This window comes from Xyrauchen texanus, chromosome 5, assembly GCF_025860055.1.
Source record: "Xyrauchen texanus isolate HMW12.3.18 chromosome 5, RBS_HiC_50CHRs, whole genome shotgun sequence".
Classification (NCBI taxonomy): domain Eukaryota; kingdom Metazoa; phylum Chordata; class Actinopteri; order Cypriniformes; family Catostomidae; genus Xyrauchen; species Xyrauchen texanus.
Genome location: NC_068280.1, coordinates 43,540,811 through 43,559,832, shown reverse-complemented (window position 1 = coordinate 43,559,832; position 19,022 = coordinate 43,540,811). Strand labels below are relative to the sequence as shown.

The window sequence follows — 19,022 nt, the reverse complement described above, 5'->3', positions numbered from 1 at the left end:
AATCCATGCATCTTATCACGTGGTTTGCTGTGCATGACACTGCAAAGACTCACAGCATGTGGAGGCTCATGCTACTCTCCGCGATCCACACACAACTTACCACACATCCCATTGAGAGCAAGAACCACTAATCGTGACCATGAGGAGGTTACCCCATGTGACTACCCACCCTAGCAACTGGCCAATTTGGTTGCTTAAGAGACCTGGCTGGAGTCACTCAGCACACGCTGGATTCGAACCCATGACTCCAGGGATGGTAATCAGCGTCAATACTCGCTGAGCTACCCACACCCCCGCAACATAGGACATCTTTAACAATGGATGTCTTTGACCGTTTAGGTGTGTTTCTGGCAATGTGCGCCTCAGTGTGCCTTCAGTATGTGTGTGTGTGTGTGTGTGTGTAATTTCACAATTCTTTGGACTATGATGTGTTTGTTTTTTTTCGGCTCGTCAACACGGATTGCTTGTGAACAGTAAAAATACGATTCAAGCTTTTTTAGACTCAAACTGTTATTGAAGGATGGGGCAGTAAAGACACTTAAAAAATCAATTTAATTTATGAATATTTCCAATGTCATGACTGTTTGATTGTTTATGGTGCTGAGTGTTAACAGTTGAGCTTGAGATGAATAGTTTCATATATTCAGATGCAACGTGTTGGATGTGTGTTATGTGTAAATCCAGCAATTTTGTTTTATAATATCGAGGTTAATTCTCTTCCAATTGAGATTGCTGAATTTGAGGGGCTGCATGCTGTTAGCCAATCATAACAGTGGGCAATTACATTGAAGTTTTAAGGAGGTGCTTAGGCCAAAACAGAGCATTTCAGATGTTTTGTTGCAAAAAATATTTACATAATTTTATATACAAAAAAGATAAGATTATCACTGGACATCAGGGAAGATGATAAATTATTTTTAAAAAATAAAGCACTTCATTACCCCTTTAAAAAAGTTCAAATCTGGGTTACATTAAGGCACTTACAATGGAAGTGAATTTTTGGAGGGTTTAAGGAGAAATGTGAAATATATTAACATCAATTAATATCAACACAGTGAAGATTTCAACTTTAGAGTCATTTTACAATGTCAAAACAAGACTGGAGTTTTATCTTTTGAATAAATGACACCCCATCTTGATGGATTCCAATAAGTTTCACATTAGGGGTTTTTTTTAATAGTGAAGAAAAACAAAAATGATGCTGTCTCTCTTGCATTTCTTTTATTTCTTGTTTTATCTATTCTGAAAAACCTCTACTGAAACCAGCCTGGGCTTCAAGCCAAGTCTTAAAATTTAAGCTACACACGTATAGTTATATAAAAGAGAAAGAAAATAGTCATCTTGAGCATAAGTTAACCTGTAAAATTCAAAGTTAATGAATGAATACATTAATACCTTCAGTATCAGATAGAGGGAGTTGTATTAATTCATTTGTTTACTTTTTTAAAAACACATAATTCAAAGACCAAAATGATGAAAGACCATTTCTATTCGTTTCTATTCATACCCTAAAAAATGTCTAAAGCAGCTTTAATTAATTTACATTTATGCAGATGATTATATTTAAAGTGACTTACAGTGCGCATTCAAAGTAGCCTATTCACAAATCAGTATGTGTGTTCCCTGGGAATCGAACCCATGACATTAGCATTGCCAGCGCCAAGCTCTACCAATTGAATCGTGGAAAATGTACAGGATTTAAAAATTGATTTTGAAAACAAAGTATAAATGATTTATAAATATATTATTTCAGCAGTTCCTTGGTGATGGAAATACAGTGTATTCAAATAAGCCATGATTTAAGAGTCTGTCATAATGAAATAATTAAGTTGTTAGTAATTATTTGACTGATTAGTTATTTACATTAACTGAAATTTCAGACAACGTTTAATCTGGTTTAATGGATAAAGGGTTATGGTTAAACTGAAGTTGTTAGGGACATTTAGGCCTACCCATTGTGTCTGTGGTTTGGCTTGCGGCCACACGCAGTGAGGCCAGGCTGGTGTCAGATCTCGGGGAGGCAGTGGAGGGTGAGGACAGGGTAGAGCCATTCACCTTGGACTCAGTCTGTGGCTAGGACATAGGTAGAAAGGAACCATATAGATTAGGCAGGGGACTAGATGCACAAATCAGTACTGGGTACTGTTTGAAAACATTTATATTTTCCTATTTATTCAGATCTTGTTACTTTTATATATTTTTCTTTATAAAACCCTCACAAAAAAGTTTAACCTCTCTAAGTATCCATTGGTGGTTAAAAGGTTATCAGAGATTTCCTCCAAAGAAACTGGAAATTGGAAGAGGGATCCACATGTCACAACGCAATCACTTCCTGTGCCATGTACACAAATTCATAAAACCCTAATTAATGTGAAAACTAAGATTGAACGCAAAGTTATACATATCATTTTTAGGAAATTGCACACTGGTTTACCAACACATTTTCCCATTGGTTAGACCCCATTTTTTACAATTTACAAATATATTATAAACTTCCCACATGTAAAAATTTTAAATGTCGGATACCTGTTATGATATTGAAAAGTACACATCTCAAAAGTTAATATAAAAAAATCTTTAATTATTAATTGTTAAAATAATTATTCATGGTTTTTTTTAAATAAGTATATATAATTAATATTTAAAACCCATGAATAATTATTTATAATATAATAATTCATATCCATATATTGTATATATGAATGCAATAATAATTATAAAATAATAGAACAGTTTCTAAAAATAATTCAAATGTCATGATGAAATGGTTTGTCACCGCAAAAATATTAAAATTTACTTAAACCTCATTATACGCATGTGCTTTAACAAGGCTGTTTAAAACCACCATTAAATCCAACATTAACAATTTATAACACAAGACCAGACTGCCCTCTTTTGAAATATCATCATAAATGCAGTAAGACCTAGAGCATGTTTTAACATGTTGAAATGATGGATCACATGATTTAGGCTGTCGTCCAAAGATTTTTGACAAGAGAAACACATGTGTATGAGTTAAAATAGAAACATGTTTATTATAATAAAACTATCTAATAACAGAGATAAAAATATATATTTTAATTCAATCATAAGCAGTATACATGTGCAATTGTAGCAAGCAAAGTCTTTATTGTAAATACAAAGAAAAATATATTCATGGTAAGATGGCAAGAAACCAAATAAACCCAACATCAGAAATGTAAAGTCAACAAGTCATTTGCTTTGAAGAAAGTCAAAGGGAGAGCTAATTTATCTGTATTTTGTCTAGTTCTTCTGACTTCGGCTATGGCGGTCATTGGAAAAAGCAGCACTATGTGCCAATGTCTTGTGAGAATTTAGTTCAAAGGGTTCACAAAAACATGTAAAGCCATTCCCTTTAAGAACAAATCTGATATACATTCCATTTAGCAGAGACCCCCAGCTGACTAATGCTTTTTTAAAAGATGTATGCATTGAGACATTACGCTTGATTGGTCAAGACATGATGCAAACAGAGTATCTAATTTCACCTCATTTCAAGCAGAAGGAGCCAACTCGAAAAGTTGACATCAAACAAGCTCTCAGAAATGAATTACAGAAAGAAATTGGTTGTGGAAGAACGCCTTTTTACCCTTGGTTTGATTGCTTGGTCTGAAACCAAGTTCGATTTACTTTCCTTCCTGCAGGTTTTCTTTTTTCATTTTCTATTTTATTACCTCTGTAGCTAGGTAACGACTCAGACAAAGACAGTCAGTGTAAGTTGTGTTCATTTGTGTTTTTATTCAAAATTAAAAAACAATATTAACAAAACAAAAAAATTATATATATATATATATATATATATAAAGAATGAGTAAGAGTTTCAAAACATTTGACCGGATGTGTGTGTGTGTGTGTATATATATATATATATATATATATATATATATATATATATATATATATATATATATATATATTTTGTATTTATTTATTTCTTTCTTCCAATTTCGAAACAAAACACGAATGAACACAGACCTAAGATGGACCAAAGTTACTGAAGGAATTTTTACGTTTACCATCAAATCTTTACAGGGCACTCCAAAGGATCTTTACCATAGTAAATCACTCCCTCCAGTGTGGTGTTTTCCCCACTGATTTTAAAACCGCTTTAGTAAAACCTCTATTAAAGAAACCTGGATATTTTAACACGCTGCAATTTTAGACTCTTTACAAATCTCCAATTTTTAAGTTACATTTTAGAGAAGCTTGTTTATAATCAGCAAGTACATTCTTAAATGCAAACACTAAACTAGAAATGTTTCAGTCAGGTTATAGAACATATCACAGCATGGAGACAACCCTGTTAAAAGTAGTGAATGATCCCAGAACAAATCTTGACAACAACAAGCCTTCAGTTCTTGTGCTACTTGACCTGAGTGCTGCCTTTGATTCTGTGGACCACCAGATTCTTTTAGATAGACTAAGTGAGCATGTTGGGCTGCTTGGAACTGTTTTTTACTGGTTTGCATCATATCTCTCTAAAAATGTTTGGTACTATATATAGATGACCACTCCTCTAAACACCATGAGTTTACCTGTGGGGTACCACAAGGATCAATTTTGGGACCGTTACTTTTTAATCTGTACATGCTACTCCTGGACAGTGTCATCAGGACGCACAACATCTCTTTCCACAGCTATGATGATGACACTCAGCTCTATGTGGCCGTATCTCCTGATTGACTAACTTGTTGACTGTATTTTAGATATAAAGGCCTGGATGTCACCAATTTTTTTTACAGCTCAACCAGAATAAACAGAAGTATTGATCAAAGGCTCAGAGAGAAAACTGACTCCCACACTAAATACAACAGGACTCAACCCAAGTCAAGAAGCAAGAAATCTAGGAGTTATTTTTGACTCTGATTTTAATTTCAAGGCTCATGTGCGGGGTGTCACAAAAGCAGCTTTTCATCATTTGAAGAACATCACCAAAGTGAGTCCATTTCTGTCTCTGAGCAACACAGAGATTCTGATGCACGCTTTTATAACTAGCAGGCTAGATAATTGTAATGCTCTCCTTTCTGGTCTACTGAAGAATCCAATAAATCTGCTACAACTGAATAAGACCAAAAGGAGAGCACACATTACACATATTCAAAAGTCTTAACACTGGTTACCTGTTAGTTTTTGTATTGATTTTAAAATTGTTTTATTCGTTTTTACTTTCCAGAAATGCTTTTGGTTTCTGAACCTGGAAGGCCCCTCAGATTCTTCGGTTCCTCTTTTAGCTATTCCACAAACCAGAACAAAAACATTTGGTGATGCTGCTTTCAGCCATTACGCTCCATGCCGCTGGAACAGCCTTCTAAAGGAGGTGAGAGGAGCTGGAAATATTTATATTTTTAAACGTAAACCAAAAACCCATTTATTCAGTCTGGCTTTCAAGTAGTATTTTATAATTTTATGGTTTTAGTATTTATACTCATTTTATTTATTATAATCATTATTATTTAACTTATTCTATTTTTGTTATTATTTTACTGTTGTAAAGCACTTTCAATTGCATTTGATTTGTCTAAAAGGTGCAATATAAATAAAGTTTGATTGACTGCATTATACAATAATATGTGTAATAATAATAAGCATGCAAATATGAAAATTATACGTCATCACTAGTGAGTTAGGACGTATAGTTTTCATAGGATCCCAGAGCACCTTTTCAAGTGAATTCGGGTTGTCATCTTGTGCATACACAAGTACAGAAAACCGCTTTCACACCAACCAAACGAACCAGTGTGTTGCAAATGGACTCTGGTCCACACCAAAAGCTCTAGTGTGAAAGCACTCTTAGTCAAGAAGATCAGGCATTTCTCCTCAACAACTAATTTCTCTGCTCAATGAATGCTACAATCTGTAATAAGGACAAAATTGTGTGTAACTGAATGTAACGGAGTTAATAATGTATTTTGTGGCTCCAGGTATATTACAACTTAACTTACAACATAAACTGTATCAACAACATATTGAGCATCAATATGTCCATTACCCTGAAATATAATTTTGACTCGTTAAAAAAACAAAAGCCAGTAATGCACTTACAGGGGAAGTCAATAAGCCTGTTAACACCAAGATTAACCAACAATATAAAATATTCACAAACAAAATCAGCATACAAATTTTTTTAAATAAAGATCAAGCAAACGTAAAGAAACAAAGCACGAAGCATGATATTTTAGAAGTTTTGTTTAAAATCTTGTCAATTGTACACACACACACACACACACACACACACATATATATATATTAGGGCTGTCGATTTAACACGCTAATTCATTGCGATTAATTTTATTAAAAATAATGCGTTAAAATAAATTATGCAATAAATCACAATGCCCCCGGATTGTAATAAGGAAGATTCCTGAGAAATGCAAGCTTGTAGTACCACCAGTTTACTCCAGAGGGCAGTAATTTAAATTTCAGCTGTGTGGCGACGCACAGTTTATACGGTGAAGAAAACAACCAGAGAGCACAACACAGACATTCGTTACATTCTTGCATTCAAAACATTTGATGGAGCGCAAATACGAACAAAGGGATCTCAAGATGTGTTCCAAGTATTAAACTATATTTAAAAATGTTATGTTTATTAAGCAACGCATCCGAGACGCTACACAAGCATGTCTGACGCAGGTGTACATTGAAGTGTCCTTAAACAAGCCCTCATAATAAATCTCGAACTGATTGACAAATTCACTTGTGTAATGGATTGCTGTGAACTGTATGTCAATGATTGGCTTATGTTCAATAATATGGTAGTAAACAATACATTGTATTCTAAAGCCGTTTTTTGTATTGTCTTATCAATGATTAACTCTTCTGCCACAAGAATGTAATGCATTTTAATTATCTGAATAAATATATATATAAGACTACACTCTCTCACCTTTATTTTCAGTTTGATCCATCTTTAACTAACAAAAACAAACTATATCTTAATAGAGCTGCGTATCGCCGATTTACTTCACAATAAGATATACACGTGACACATAGGCTACAGTATATTATGATTCAATACGTCATTAATCTAGCTACAGAAAACGCACACGAGGGATGGGCATCCCTGCGCCAGAGGGTGCCTCAGTCGGGTGCAGTTTCAATCTCTCCCCCTTCACATGACTCATAGACGTGGCACTGACCTCACAGAGAAATGCCATTTTTGTAGTTTGATTATCGTAAAGATGTAATACCAGGTTGTTTGCTTTTTAGACATGCAAGTTTTGCTTAAGTGGAATGCCAGATCCGGTTCTGCTTTATTTCATGATGACAGTGATTCTGCATTTCCTTATTTGCATTTTTCCATTATAATTCCGTTATATTTTGTGACAATCACCTGAAGCTGTTTGGAAAGTTTAGAGTGCATCTGGACATGTGTTTTCTTTCTCTCCTCAGTCATGCACAAGCTGCTGTGCTCCTCTCTCTCATTATCATTAGAGTTTCATGTTACGTTAAATGAGATTAAACGAATATTCAACAACGAAAATTTTTGTAGACAATTTGTTATTGTTGACGATAACGTCGACTAATCGTTTCAGCCCTAATACATATATATATACACACACACACACACACACACACACTCACACACACACACACACACACATATATATATATATGTGTGTGTACAATTGACAAGATTTTAAAACAAAACTTGTAAAATATCATGCTTCGTGTTTTAGTTTTTTTTAGTTAAAAGTTAGTTAAGTCTTTGGTTAAGACTTCTATGAAAATAGTTGATTCCATTTACAGCAACCTCAAAACAAAAAAAACTTTGTTTTTAGTGATTAAATTTAAAACAAAGACTTCATTCCACAGGTACATATAAAAGATAAATTGTCTTTCAACAGAAGTAACACACAAGTAAATCCAAATTCCAGCTCCCAATTATACAAAACATTTTTATATATTAACATAATTACTGTTATCAAATGAGACAAATCTTACAAATACTGACATTAAAATATAATAATACTCTGAATTTCTCTATTTCACTTAAAGTTTCAGTTGACAATCAAAAGGTGGAATCTGAACAGTTTTAAATGTGATTGTGATTTGAAAGAAGCCGAATAAATGATCTGACACTGATACTAAAATACTCATCTAAACACAAGTACTCTCAATCTACAGAGAAACAATAAGACTGGGAATTCACTGAATTGCATGACTTTGTTTCTTTACCGACACCTTTTGAAGTAAGTTATTCACTGCCAGTAAGTTTAAACATTAATAATAGAGACTCTTCAGGAAATCCGCCACCCACCTGCTCCAGTAACTGTCTAAGGCGTTTGAGTTGCGATTCAAGCTGTTTGTTGTGATCTTCCAGGATTTGCATTCTCGCTTCTAAGCGACCCTTGTGCTGCCGCAGTAGTTTGGCTTCGGCGATCAGCTCTGCGTCGCGTGGACTCTGGGGTGAGACCGGCAGCATCTGTGGAGGTGATGGCAGCGGCGACAGGCCCTTGTGGTTGTGTTGTTTTTTCAAACGATCATACTCCGCTTGCAGCTTTCTGTAAACAATGACAACAACTTCAGAAAGCAAAGCAGGAAACTGGGGTGGGGATTTTTAAGTACCTCACAGTTTGATTTGACCTAGGTAGTCATGTTCTTATTCTAAAGCAGTTCTTGATGCAATTTTATTGTAAACGTGTAGGGCGCAAGTCATTGGCGAGTTAAGGTGGCTTGTTACCATATTGTGTGTAATGATTCTGTATATAAGCTAAAAACTAAAACATGTCTTTTCTTTAATTATGTATATTTGTTTGTGCACCTTTTCACAGTATAAGGGATGCTTCAATCGAATGGCCACCGATCAGTATCGGTCGATATTCACTTCCTATTTCCTTGTAATTTGGCCAATCGCATAAACCAATCACTTATGTCACAAAAGTTGGGCGGCTCCTTTAAGAGATCAGCAGTACTGTTATGGCATCACGGATTGTGAGAAATACTGGCATAGTATTGTAAGACAAAAAACTTGATCAGCTGTATGGTATGGTGTGGCAGTGTGGAGGTGTGGGTCAGGTCGGGTCGCTGCACACCTGGACCCTAATCAGGCTAATCAAGCCTCCGAGAGAGATAAGGGCCGACCGGAGGCGGCAGTGCGACAGAGAGAGAGAGATTTACGGGCAGCTGCAGTTCTTCATTAAATATATTATCAAGCTGTTTTTCGCCTCCTCCTTTCCCTTTAATCCCTTTACCCTGGTGTCAAAACCCAGGAAGGAGGAGGGATGCGCCTTAGTAGAGTTCTCGCCACTACCATCCACCCCAACAGAGCAGCCACGGCCATTCGCTGGGGGACGGCAGCCTGAGAGCGGAGGAACGGCCGGCAAACCGCAAGGGGAGGAGGGACTCCTAACCGACAGACTGGAGCAGTCAGTGCCGCTGCCAGGGGCAGAGGAGACCCCTACCAGTCGCTGAAATGCAGCGGGGTCTGAGACCACTGACCGCGAGCAGGGAGTGGCTCCTGGCCGACCGGCCAGAGCGGGAGGACCACTGCCAGTGGCGGGGAGACCCCTTCAATCCACCGTAACGTGGCGGGGCGTTCCGTTCGCCAGGGGCCGGAGGACTGCCTCCGATCCTCCCAGGGAGGCACGGCTGTCATCCGGTAGAGAGTGGAGGAGTGGCCGAGGACCAAGCTACGGAATATCGAAGAACCCTCTCTTTTTAAATGTTAGTATTTTAATTTGGTACATTGCCGTTACGGCGTGTAAGTACCGAAAGTTTTTTTGTTTCCCTCCCCTTGTCCCCGCACTCATCCAGGTAGACGGGGCGTAAGAATCTCAGTAATAACGTGTGTTACAAGAGGTGGTGTAATTCAAACATCTTTATAAATGTAGTATCCCTTTTATTCACTTCCTAAAACTCACTAATGTTTTCCCCCACTTTCTGACTATAATTGGCATATCCTAGCACAGAAAATGATTGTGTGGTGCAGTGCATGCTTATTCATTATGCACGATGCATGTCCCAGGCATAATAAATGCTGGAGCGGATTAACTGTAAGGAAAATGGAGACTTCTCCTGAAAGCTTGAGCCAGGTGTGGGAGAGATACAGGCAAGCAGCCATATCTGTCACTGTCATCTAAACCAGTGACAAAAGTGAAACCATGCGAGAAAGACCCAGTGTGTGTGGCAAAGAAATTAATAGTTTTGAGATTTTAAGCTTTAGCAAATTAAACTTCAGCATTTAATGTGTTATATTTGTATGTATAGTGTCTAATAATGCATTGGAAATAAAGCTTTTATGTGAACTGAAACTGCCCATTTGATCCTAAAATGAATGTCCATTTGGAAAAATGCATTAACTATCCACAAAATACTGATCATTTAAACATGTGCATATTTAAATAATTAAAACAAATTATGATTCTTACATGTTCTTTGAGACAAAGTATAAAGTAAATATATTTATGTTTATATTTACATTTTTGTTTTAATGAACCATGATTAATTGCAATTATTTACAGAAAACTGTGTGATTAATACATTTTTAATCGATTCACAGCCCTACTAAAAACATAAAAACAATTTGATTTATATTGTAGTTTTTTTATTTTTCAATTTTTTTATCTACTGATCATTTTATTAAAGCTTTGTGTGCCCACATTCTCACAACAGCAGTACGTGAGGACATGAACAATGTAGGTGAATATTACCCTTAAAAGTAACATATTAGGTTATTCCAAATAAAGTAATAATTACACGACATTGTTACTTTTTATAGAAAGTGACACATTAGGTTCTTTAGCATTACTATTAGGGATGCACCGATACTGAAGCTTTTAGACAGATCGAGTATCGGTCTGACGAGCCCGATTCAAATCCGATACGGTGTGTTAGTCATGTTTGTTACTGTCAAGCTCCAAAACTTACATAAAAGAACCATCAAAACACAATTAAAGTAGTTTGTATGACTTGTGCTTATTTTTCAAAGCCACTTGAAGACGTGCGATAGCTCTGTGAATCACAAAATGCTGTGAATAAATATAAGTAATTATATAAAATGCACACGCAGCTCCAGCGCGTCAAGTGAATGGCGCTGCTGTTCACACACACACACACACACACACACACACGTGGCTATTTTTAGCCTTCACAGCTGTGTGCAATATTTTAGCACTACTCATGAACTTCATCTCAGATGTAGATGCTCAAAAGTTCAGTTCACTTATAATAAGCATTTAGAACGGCACTGGAGGTGCGTTTTTGTTTTTACCAGAGTTTGAATAAGATGCAAATTAAACTACTGTGAACTTGCCTACAAACAGACACTCTTACAGGACTTCCTGGAGAGTTCTATGTTAGTTTAAAAGTTAAAGGTGCACGATTGAGATATATTACTATTATAATATATTATTATTATAATTTGTTTACAAATTATTATAATATTTAAGTTGAAGGGTTCCAAAAAATAACTGTGTGAATGAAAAGTGAGTTGATTTCTTATAACTAAATTGAACAAAAAAGAGATCTGAATCATTTAAATCCAGATACAAGTTGAAAACATTTAGCAAAAAATAAATAAATAAAGCTTCTTTTCTACTGATGACATACTGGAATTACTGTTAATTTTGCTGCTACATTATCCAGTATACTAGTTAATAATGAAGTGTTTCTAAATAAGCTATACATTTATATTGAAATAATGTGTAGTTCGAGGTTTGTGTTTCTTTATACATTAAAGAGCACATCCAATTAGTTCCATATAATAATGTAAAGACATTCTAAACTGATTATGCAAAAAAACAACACTGGTATCGGATCGGGATTGGTAACGGCCTATACTGAGATTTCCAATATCGTAATCGGAAGAGAAAAAGTGGTATCTGTGCATACCTAGTTACTTCAGCTCTTTTTCTTCCAGAATGGTAGCACAATGAATAGCTTGCAGTTGTTTTTATTTCAAATTGATTAGTCCCTTTAGACTAATATATTAACATATAACTGTATATATTTTCACTTTATAAAAATATCAGAATTTTTTTAAAATAATTGTATGTACAAGCACATACATGCAGACAAATATTTACTATAAATAAATGTATAAAAACAAAAAACAAATTTGTCATCAAATACATTATAGAAGGATGATAAATGATAATGATTTGAATGATAAAGGAGAGTGTAATGTAATCAAACCTGTTTTCTTGCTCCAGATCATTGAGGACACTCTCGAGCTCTCCCTTCTCTTCAGACTCCATTGAGATGAGGATCTGAGCGGGACTCTGCGGCTGGCTGAGAGGAGAGCCCTGATTCAGACTCTGGCAGTAGTGTTGGATCAGTAGATGTTCATCATCCCTACAATGATAACAACAAAGTTGATACGTTTTTGCACCTTCATACATACAAATGATCTAATTTTAAGTTGATCAAAAGAGGTTTAATCACCCTGGTGACAAGGGACAAGCTTCTATGAAACTGTATTTCTTTACAACCATTCACCACACATAGACAGATGTATAAATCTACTTTTCACGGTGTTCTCTGAGGTATTGAGACAGTGGTGTAAATGAGTAATATTTTTGTTTCATCCACATGCTATTTGATTAATTTATTGTGTTATCCTATGTTAATTAGAATGTAAATGAGTTGCAAGCTCACATGCTTTCATTGGGCGATACATTCTCATTCATGTACGAGCCATTCCGGATCTCCATTTCAGCTAGCCTGTGAAAACACAATATAATTCATGCAGCCATTCATGTCAATACGGCATCACTATTAAAGCAAACACATTATGTGCATTACTACACAAATCCGCAAGCAACAGACACACAAATTCATAACTGTGAACATGAAAAGCATGTTCATATTAGTTCTCTAACTAATTTGTGACCTATACTCCAATATCATCCATGAAAAAGGCTTTTGGTTTTAATTCAATTTCAACCATACAATTAAAGCAAAATCATGCATAATATCAACTGTGAATTCAAGTCATCTACAGGCCAGGACCAACCACTGGGCAGCAGCATAATGATTCTGATGGACTGTTTTCTGGTTCTGTTCTCCATTAGAAGCAAGGTAAGAACTATAGAAACAAGCAATCTAGACGGAGAACAACAACCATTTTAAGTGTTAGTTGGAGTAAAAATGAGATCAGGCTCAACTTGTGCAGTTGTTGGCTGTTATAACAACTCCAAGTGGTTAAATAGATTAACCCATTTAATCTCAGTCCATCACTTTAAGAGAATTTGACTTGTCCGTCCGGACAAGCAGCCTGATGTAAAATGTAAATAACAAAAAATAGCTGGCTATATTTGTGATATAGCCTAGGCCTGTGTCACTTACAATTTGCGCCAAAAAAACCATTGCTTTCGCAATATTAGAATAAGCGTGGCTTCTCTCGCAACATTTCGCAGCTCATTGATCAATGATCAGCATGCTTTTGCATTTTTGCAGAACTTCAACCTGTTAATTTGGCATGCAAATGCCGTTACACCTATATAAAACGAGCAATCTCTACAAACAAGGCACACAATTAAACTTTTTGATTTTGCCTCAAAAAAAAACATCCAGTGAGCAGCAGTTCTGTGGACGGAAATGCCTTGTTGATGAGAGAGGACAACAGAGAATGGCCGGACTGGTTTGAGATGACAAAGTCTACGGTAACTCAGATAACCACTCTGTACAATTTTGGTGAGAGGAATCTAGTCTCAAAATGTTATTCTGAGATGCGGTTGGCACTGTTTTGGTGGCACAAGGGGATTCTACACCATATTAGGTAGGTGGTTTTAACATTGTGGCTGATCGGTGTAAGTTGGTACATGATTGTATCACGTCTTGCTGGGAAACAAGTGACTGAATAAGAAAATTGATGAGAATATTGTTTCTGAAAAAAAATTATATTGAAAATGTATTTTATTTTCTCTCCAGACAAGTAACTTTTTTTACTCGGACAAGTGGATGTCCAATTTACTACAAGCACATGACAATACTTAATGTCAAGTCCTGCTTTATGTGATATACCAACTCCTTAACCTTTGATGGGTAAGGCAATGTCAAAAGACAGTAATCGCTTCTCTCTGAAGTATCGGCACTATGGAGCCACATGTTGTTTAATTTTGAATTTATTTTTACAAATGTAATACTCTAAGCATCAAAATATCCACTAAAAACATATGTCAATGTGAATAATAACACTGAAAACCGGAAAATGAAAACAGGCTTCCATTATGACAGGGTTCCTGCAGAGTTTTTAAAATCATTTTTAGATGTCTTTATATTAGGCATCTTTAACTACTATGTACTTAAGCATTTGATACCATGTACTCAATATGTACATTACATTGTACTTACATTTAAAGTACCTGCATTTAATTACATATGTAGTTACATTGTTAACCTTACCCCTAATCCTAACCCTTACCCTACCCCTAAACCTAATCTAAACCCTAACCTTATTCCCAAACCTAACCGTAACTCAACCTCTGTAGCAACAAATGTGAATTTTGCAAGTGCTGCTCGATTATGGCATAAATTATAATCACGATTATTTTGGTCGATATTGAGATTATTAAACACGATTACTCATTGACTATGGATACATCATGCATTTATTGAATAATTTTTCTTTTTTAAACTTGTCTTTTAATAGTGGATTTCCTTGAACTTGAGGGAAGAGGCTATTGTCATATGATAATTATTTTATGTCAAGATTGGCAATCAAAATAAGAAAAGCCTCCATCCATTAACAGCAGGGATGCTCATAGTTTTATGGAATGAGATCTACTTTTTCATCAAGTTATTGCAGCAAGATCTACCATGTACATTAAAGGCTAAACATGATCACAATACCAAGAAGTCGGTACTGAAATTTGATGATTCTCAATAACATATTCATAACCACAAAAATAATAACACTAATATATTTATTATGGAAGAATGGTTTCAAGTTCTTAAGTAATTTTGCAAGACTCCTAAACAGCCCATAATAAAAAAATTTTTTTTTAAAAAAAACAATGTTTTTTCCTGTATGATTATAATACATTAATAATTTTTAAAGCTACTAAAGTTACCCAATTAAGAGCAGTGAGTGGTTTTCTTTTTATGGTTGTTTGATTATTATAAATGGCACACTAGACGGCAGCAAGTCTATTAGCTTACATTTACACTTACAAGTCCGACATTTTAATACAAATCCTCTTTTTTCTCCTCCGTTTATGTTCACTTTAAACATCACTCTCTATGTTACATGAATAACTCACCAAGACGGCCATTTTGGCAGAATTTTTATATGTATCTGACCTTTCAGGCGTGCATTAGCGCAAGCATTTTCAGAACACACGCACATGTTCAGCACACACAAATATGCCCCCTGGCAATCAAACAGGGTGCAACTGTTACTAGATCACTAGCGAGTTATAAAATGTTGTGTTCTGAATTACTTCCAACAGCAGAATAAGAATATTAACTTTCTAATAGTGACACAGGCCTAGCCTATCAAATATATATAGTTATTTTTTGTTATTGACGTTATAATCTATAGTCTGCTTGTCCGGTCAGGCAAGTAAAATTCTCTTTCACTTGTCCCTTCAAAAATATGCTTGTCCGGGACAAGCGTTAATGTCGAGCCCTGATTAAATATTGTATTCAATATTCTCAGATAACAATTTTTTGATTCAAAAATTCAAGAGTTTTAGATATTATTTTTGAAACAAAGCCCAAAAAAAAAAAAATCAAAAAACATATTTTGTTCCAGCGTAGGCTAAGACTACATTCTGTCACCTTTATATTTACTTCGATCCATCTTTAATTCACAAAAAATAAGATAAGCTCAGTGAACATGCCACATATCTTATATGACTCACTACGTCACGAGCCATCACGTTATAATCTAGCTGCAGCAATCACGTGCAAGTGACAAGCGTCACCACGACATCAGCCGGGAGAAGATTCAATCTCTTCCCTGGTCACTTCACGCAACTCATAGACGCGGTGCTGACCGCAAAGAGAAATGCCAGTTTCATAGTTTATTTTCATAACCCGCTTCTTTATTATTTGAACTTTAATAAAGGAAACTTTAATGATATAAAGCCGGGGTGTTTCATTGCGAAACGGAATGCGTCACAATAATAGTTTCATCTCGATTATCTTGTTTTCATAATTATTGGAAGCCAAAATCGTATTTGAAAATTTCATTTGATTAATCGCCCAGCCCTACAACATTTCGTTACAAACTACATTGTATTGTATATATTTCAATGTTAATACATACAGTAGTAGTTTAAGACACCTGATATATATTGGGACCAATGACATTAATACCCTATGTCCATACAGAACAAACTCACACAATATAAAAAAAAAAACAGATTTTTTTTTTTACTTAAAGAAGCACATTCAACAAGGCCTTCTATTTCTATTTCAAAAATGTCTATGCTTTGTTTCTACTATGTGTAATCTGTGCAAATGATAAAACAATTATGTAAAGCATTTAAAATCTATAACAGAGGCTACACGACTCCAAATTTAATGAAATCCCAAAAGCAGATTATTGTGCAACTAAAATACCAATAATAAAAAAAAAAGCCTTTTAACAATAAACAACCCAAAATACACTGGGGACTCTTATTTTGACATGTCTGTGGTTCACTGCTTAAAAGCTCCTCATTCAATCAGATAAGGGAATAAAATATGCACTCTACGTTCATCTACACAATATTACAATATAAACACTTAAAAGTAAACATTGTCATAATCATAATGTAATACATGTCCAGAATTAATTTATTCGGGATACACTCTAAAGCCACTGGAAACACAGAATCCGAGTTCTCCGCATGCCTTTTACTTTGAAGCCTGCAGCGCATGCAGACGATATGTTAATTAAATTAAACTTTTAATGATCACATTAGGGCCATATCGCAATTCTGGTCTTTACGTCAAATTTAAGACCTCTTTAAATAATAATTAAGACTTTTGTTATGCCACTTAAGATATTTAAGACTTTTTATGACCTTAAATAAAAAAACATTTAAGGACCTGCAAGAACCCTGTATAAATCATGGAACACTTCCGTGTTCAGGAAAAAGTGGATAAAATGTGAATACAATGAATATCAAACATAAATATTTTATATAATGCCACAACATTTTTACATTTTTGACTCTGATTGGTTGACACAAGTTCTATGGGTGTTAATTGGAAGTTTCAAGTTTGTTGACCGACTACATCATATTCTTTTTTTAATTATTTCAAGTTTCAAAACAACCGACTATTAAAAATTGTTCTAAAAAGCAAAAACATTTTAGGTACAAAATCATCATAAATGTCCATCGATAAACCCTGGTACAAGCTAACACTAGACTCTGTACCACTGAATTATTGAAAATGTAATGCACATATACATATAAATTATTTTACTTTTATATTAGCACCAAAAGACATCTTTTCTATTTAATTCTTTATCTGAATGAATCTGAAAATCCACAATTTCGCAAACTCTTACCTGCTAGCATAATGTTCGATACGTGAGTGGGTGTCGTCGTGGGAAAGTTGTGGTGAGGATGCTGGCCTACAAATGGCAGAAGAGTTAAGGTCAGAATACACAAATGGAAAAAAACTAAAGATTACATTCTGTTAAAACAATAAAAACAAAATTTCAAAGTTGTTCAGCATTCATATTCATATTTCAACAAGGTTGCTATGGCAACAATCATGGAGATACTGATAAAAACAAACAAGGACATTAAATAGTGATATTACATAGAAATACATTTCTAAATTTTTAAAAAAGGTTTGTATTGATCCTTCTCCAGAAGATTATGGTGCATTAATTATGTTTCTTAACTTGGAAACACTGCCCCTTGAGGTTTAATAGTTTATAGCACTTTTTCACATTTCAGCTCAGTTTGGTCAAACAGTTTTGGTAGAGCAAAAATATATATAAAATGTACCTAATGCTCAGTCACTTAAAGGGATAATTCACCCAAAAATGAAAATTGTCTCATAATTTACTAACCCGCATGCCATCCCCTATGTGCATGACTTTCTTTCTTCTTCTGAACACAAACGAAGATTTCAACAAAAATGAATAAGCTCTGCAGGTCCATGCAATGCAAGTGAATGGTGACCAAAATTTTGAAGGTCCAAAAAGACCCCAGTGGTTTAATCCATATCTTCAGAAGCGATGTGATAGGTGTGGGTGAGAAACAGAACAATATTAAAGTCCCTTTTGTACTATAAATTTCCACTTTCACTTCTATATTCATTTGTTTTTAGCAATTCGCATTCTATGGGAATTTTGCCACCTTCTGGGCAGGGAGGAGAATTTATAGTAAATAAGGACTTAAATGTTGATCTATTTCTCACCCACTCTTATCATATTACTTCTGAAGATATTGATTTAACCACTGGAATCATGTGTATTACTTTTATGCTACCTTTTTGTGGTTTTTGGAACTTCAAAGTTCTGGCCACCATTCACTTGCATTGTATTGACCAACAAAGCTGAGGTATTCTTCCAAAAATCTGAGTTCAGCAGAAGAAAAAGTCATACACATCTGGGATGGCATGAGGATGAGTAAATTATGAGAGTATTTAAATTTTTGGGTGAACTTCAAGATTCATGATAACTCCCATTTAAAGAGCATCTAATATCCTGTGCAACTGAAACATGTTAACCTTCCAGATGGACGGTAAAAGCTATGAGATGGACACATGTTCCAAAAATATTTCACAGTTCTGACGATGGAAGATGAGTGTGTTGTGGAGACTTGTGTATAATTTCACTCTGAGTGAAACCTATTTGTCAAATGAATTTCACTCACAGGTAAAATAATTGCTGATGTTTTTTAAGTGTGTGGATGTACTGAGAGTACTCACGGATGGTCAACAGGCCAGAAGTTGATCAGTGTAACAGGACTGCAAGACAAAAAAAGATGAGATGACAGACAGAACACGTAGATGCACTGAAAGCAGGATGGTGACGTGGTTGTTATGAAGCGCCAGACACACAAACCCATTTACATGAGAACACCGTAGGGTCCTATATTGTAGACTTT

The 19,022-nt window shown here is 35.1% G+C and overlaps 1 protein-coding gene across 7 annotated transcripts in view; it reads right to left on the bottom strand.

Moving 5' to 3' along the window:
- dmd (dystrophin) overlaps positions 1–19,022 on the bottom strand; it is a 148,658-nt gene that overhangs the window by 5,858 nt on the left and 123,778 nt on the right. For 4 of the 7 annotated variants that reach the window (XM_052126402.1, XM_052126398.1, XM_052126403.1 and 1 more), the window contains 6 exons: positions 18,844–18,882; positions 17,468–17,533; positions 12,619–12,684; positions 12,157–12,315; positions 8,282–8,525; positions 1,953–2,073 (listed from right to left, as the gene is read on the bottom strand). In XM_052126402.1, the coding sequence (XP_051982362.1) occupies positions 1,953–2,073; positions 8,282–8,525; positions 12,157–12,315; positions 12,619–12,684; positions 17,468–17,533; positions 18,844–18,882 (695 nt within the window). The remainder of the gene's footprint in view (positions 1–1,952; positions 2,074–8,281; positions 8,526–12,156; positions 12,316–12,618; positions 12,685–17,467; positions 17,534–18,843; positions 18,883–19,022) is intronic. The other 3 variants (XM_052126399.1, XM_052126400.1, XM_052126401.1) reach the window with 3 other exon arrangements.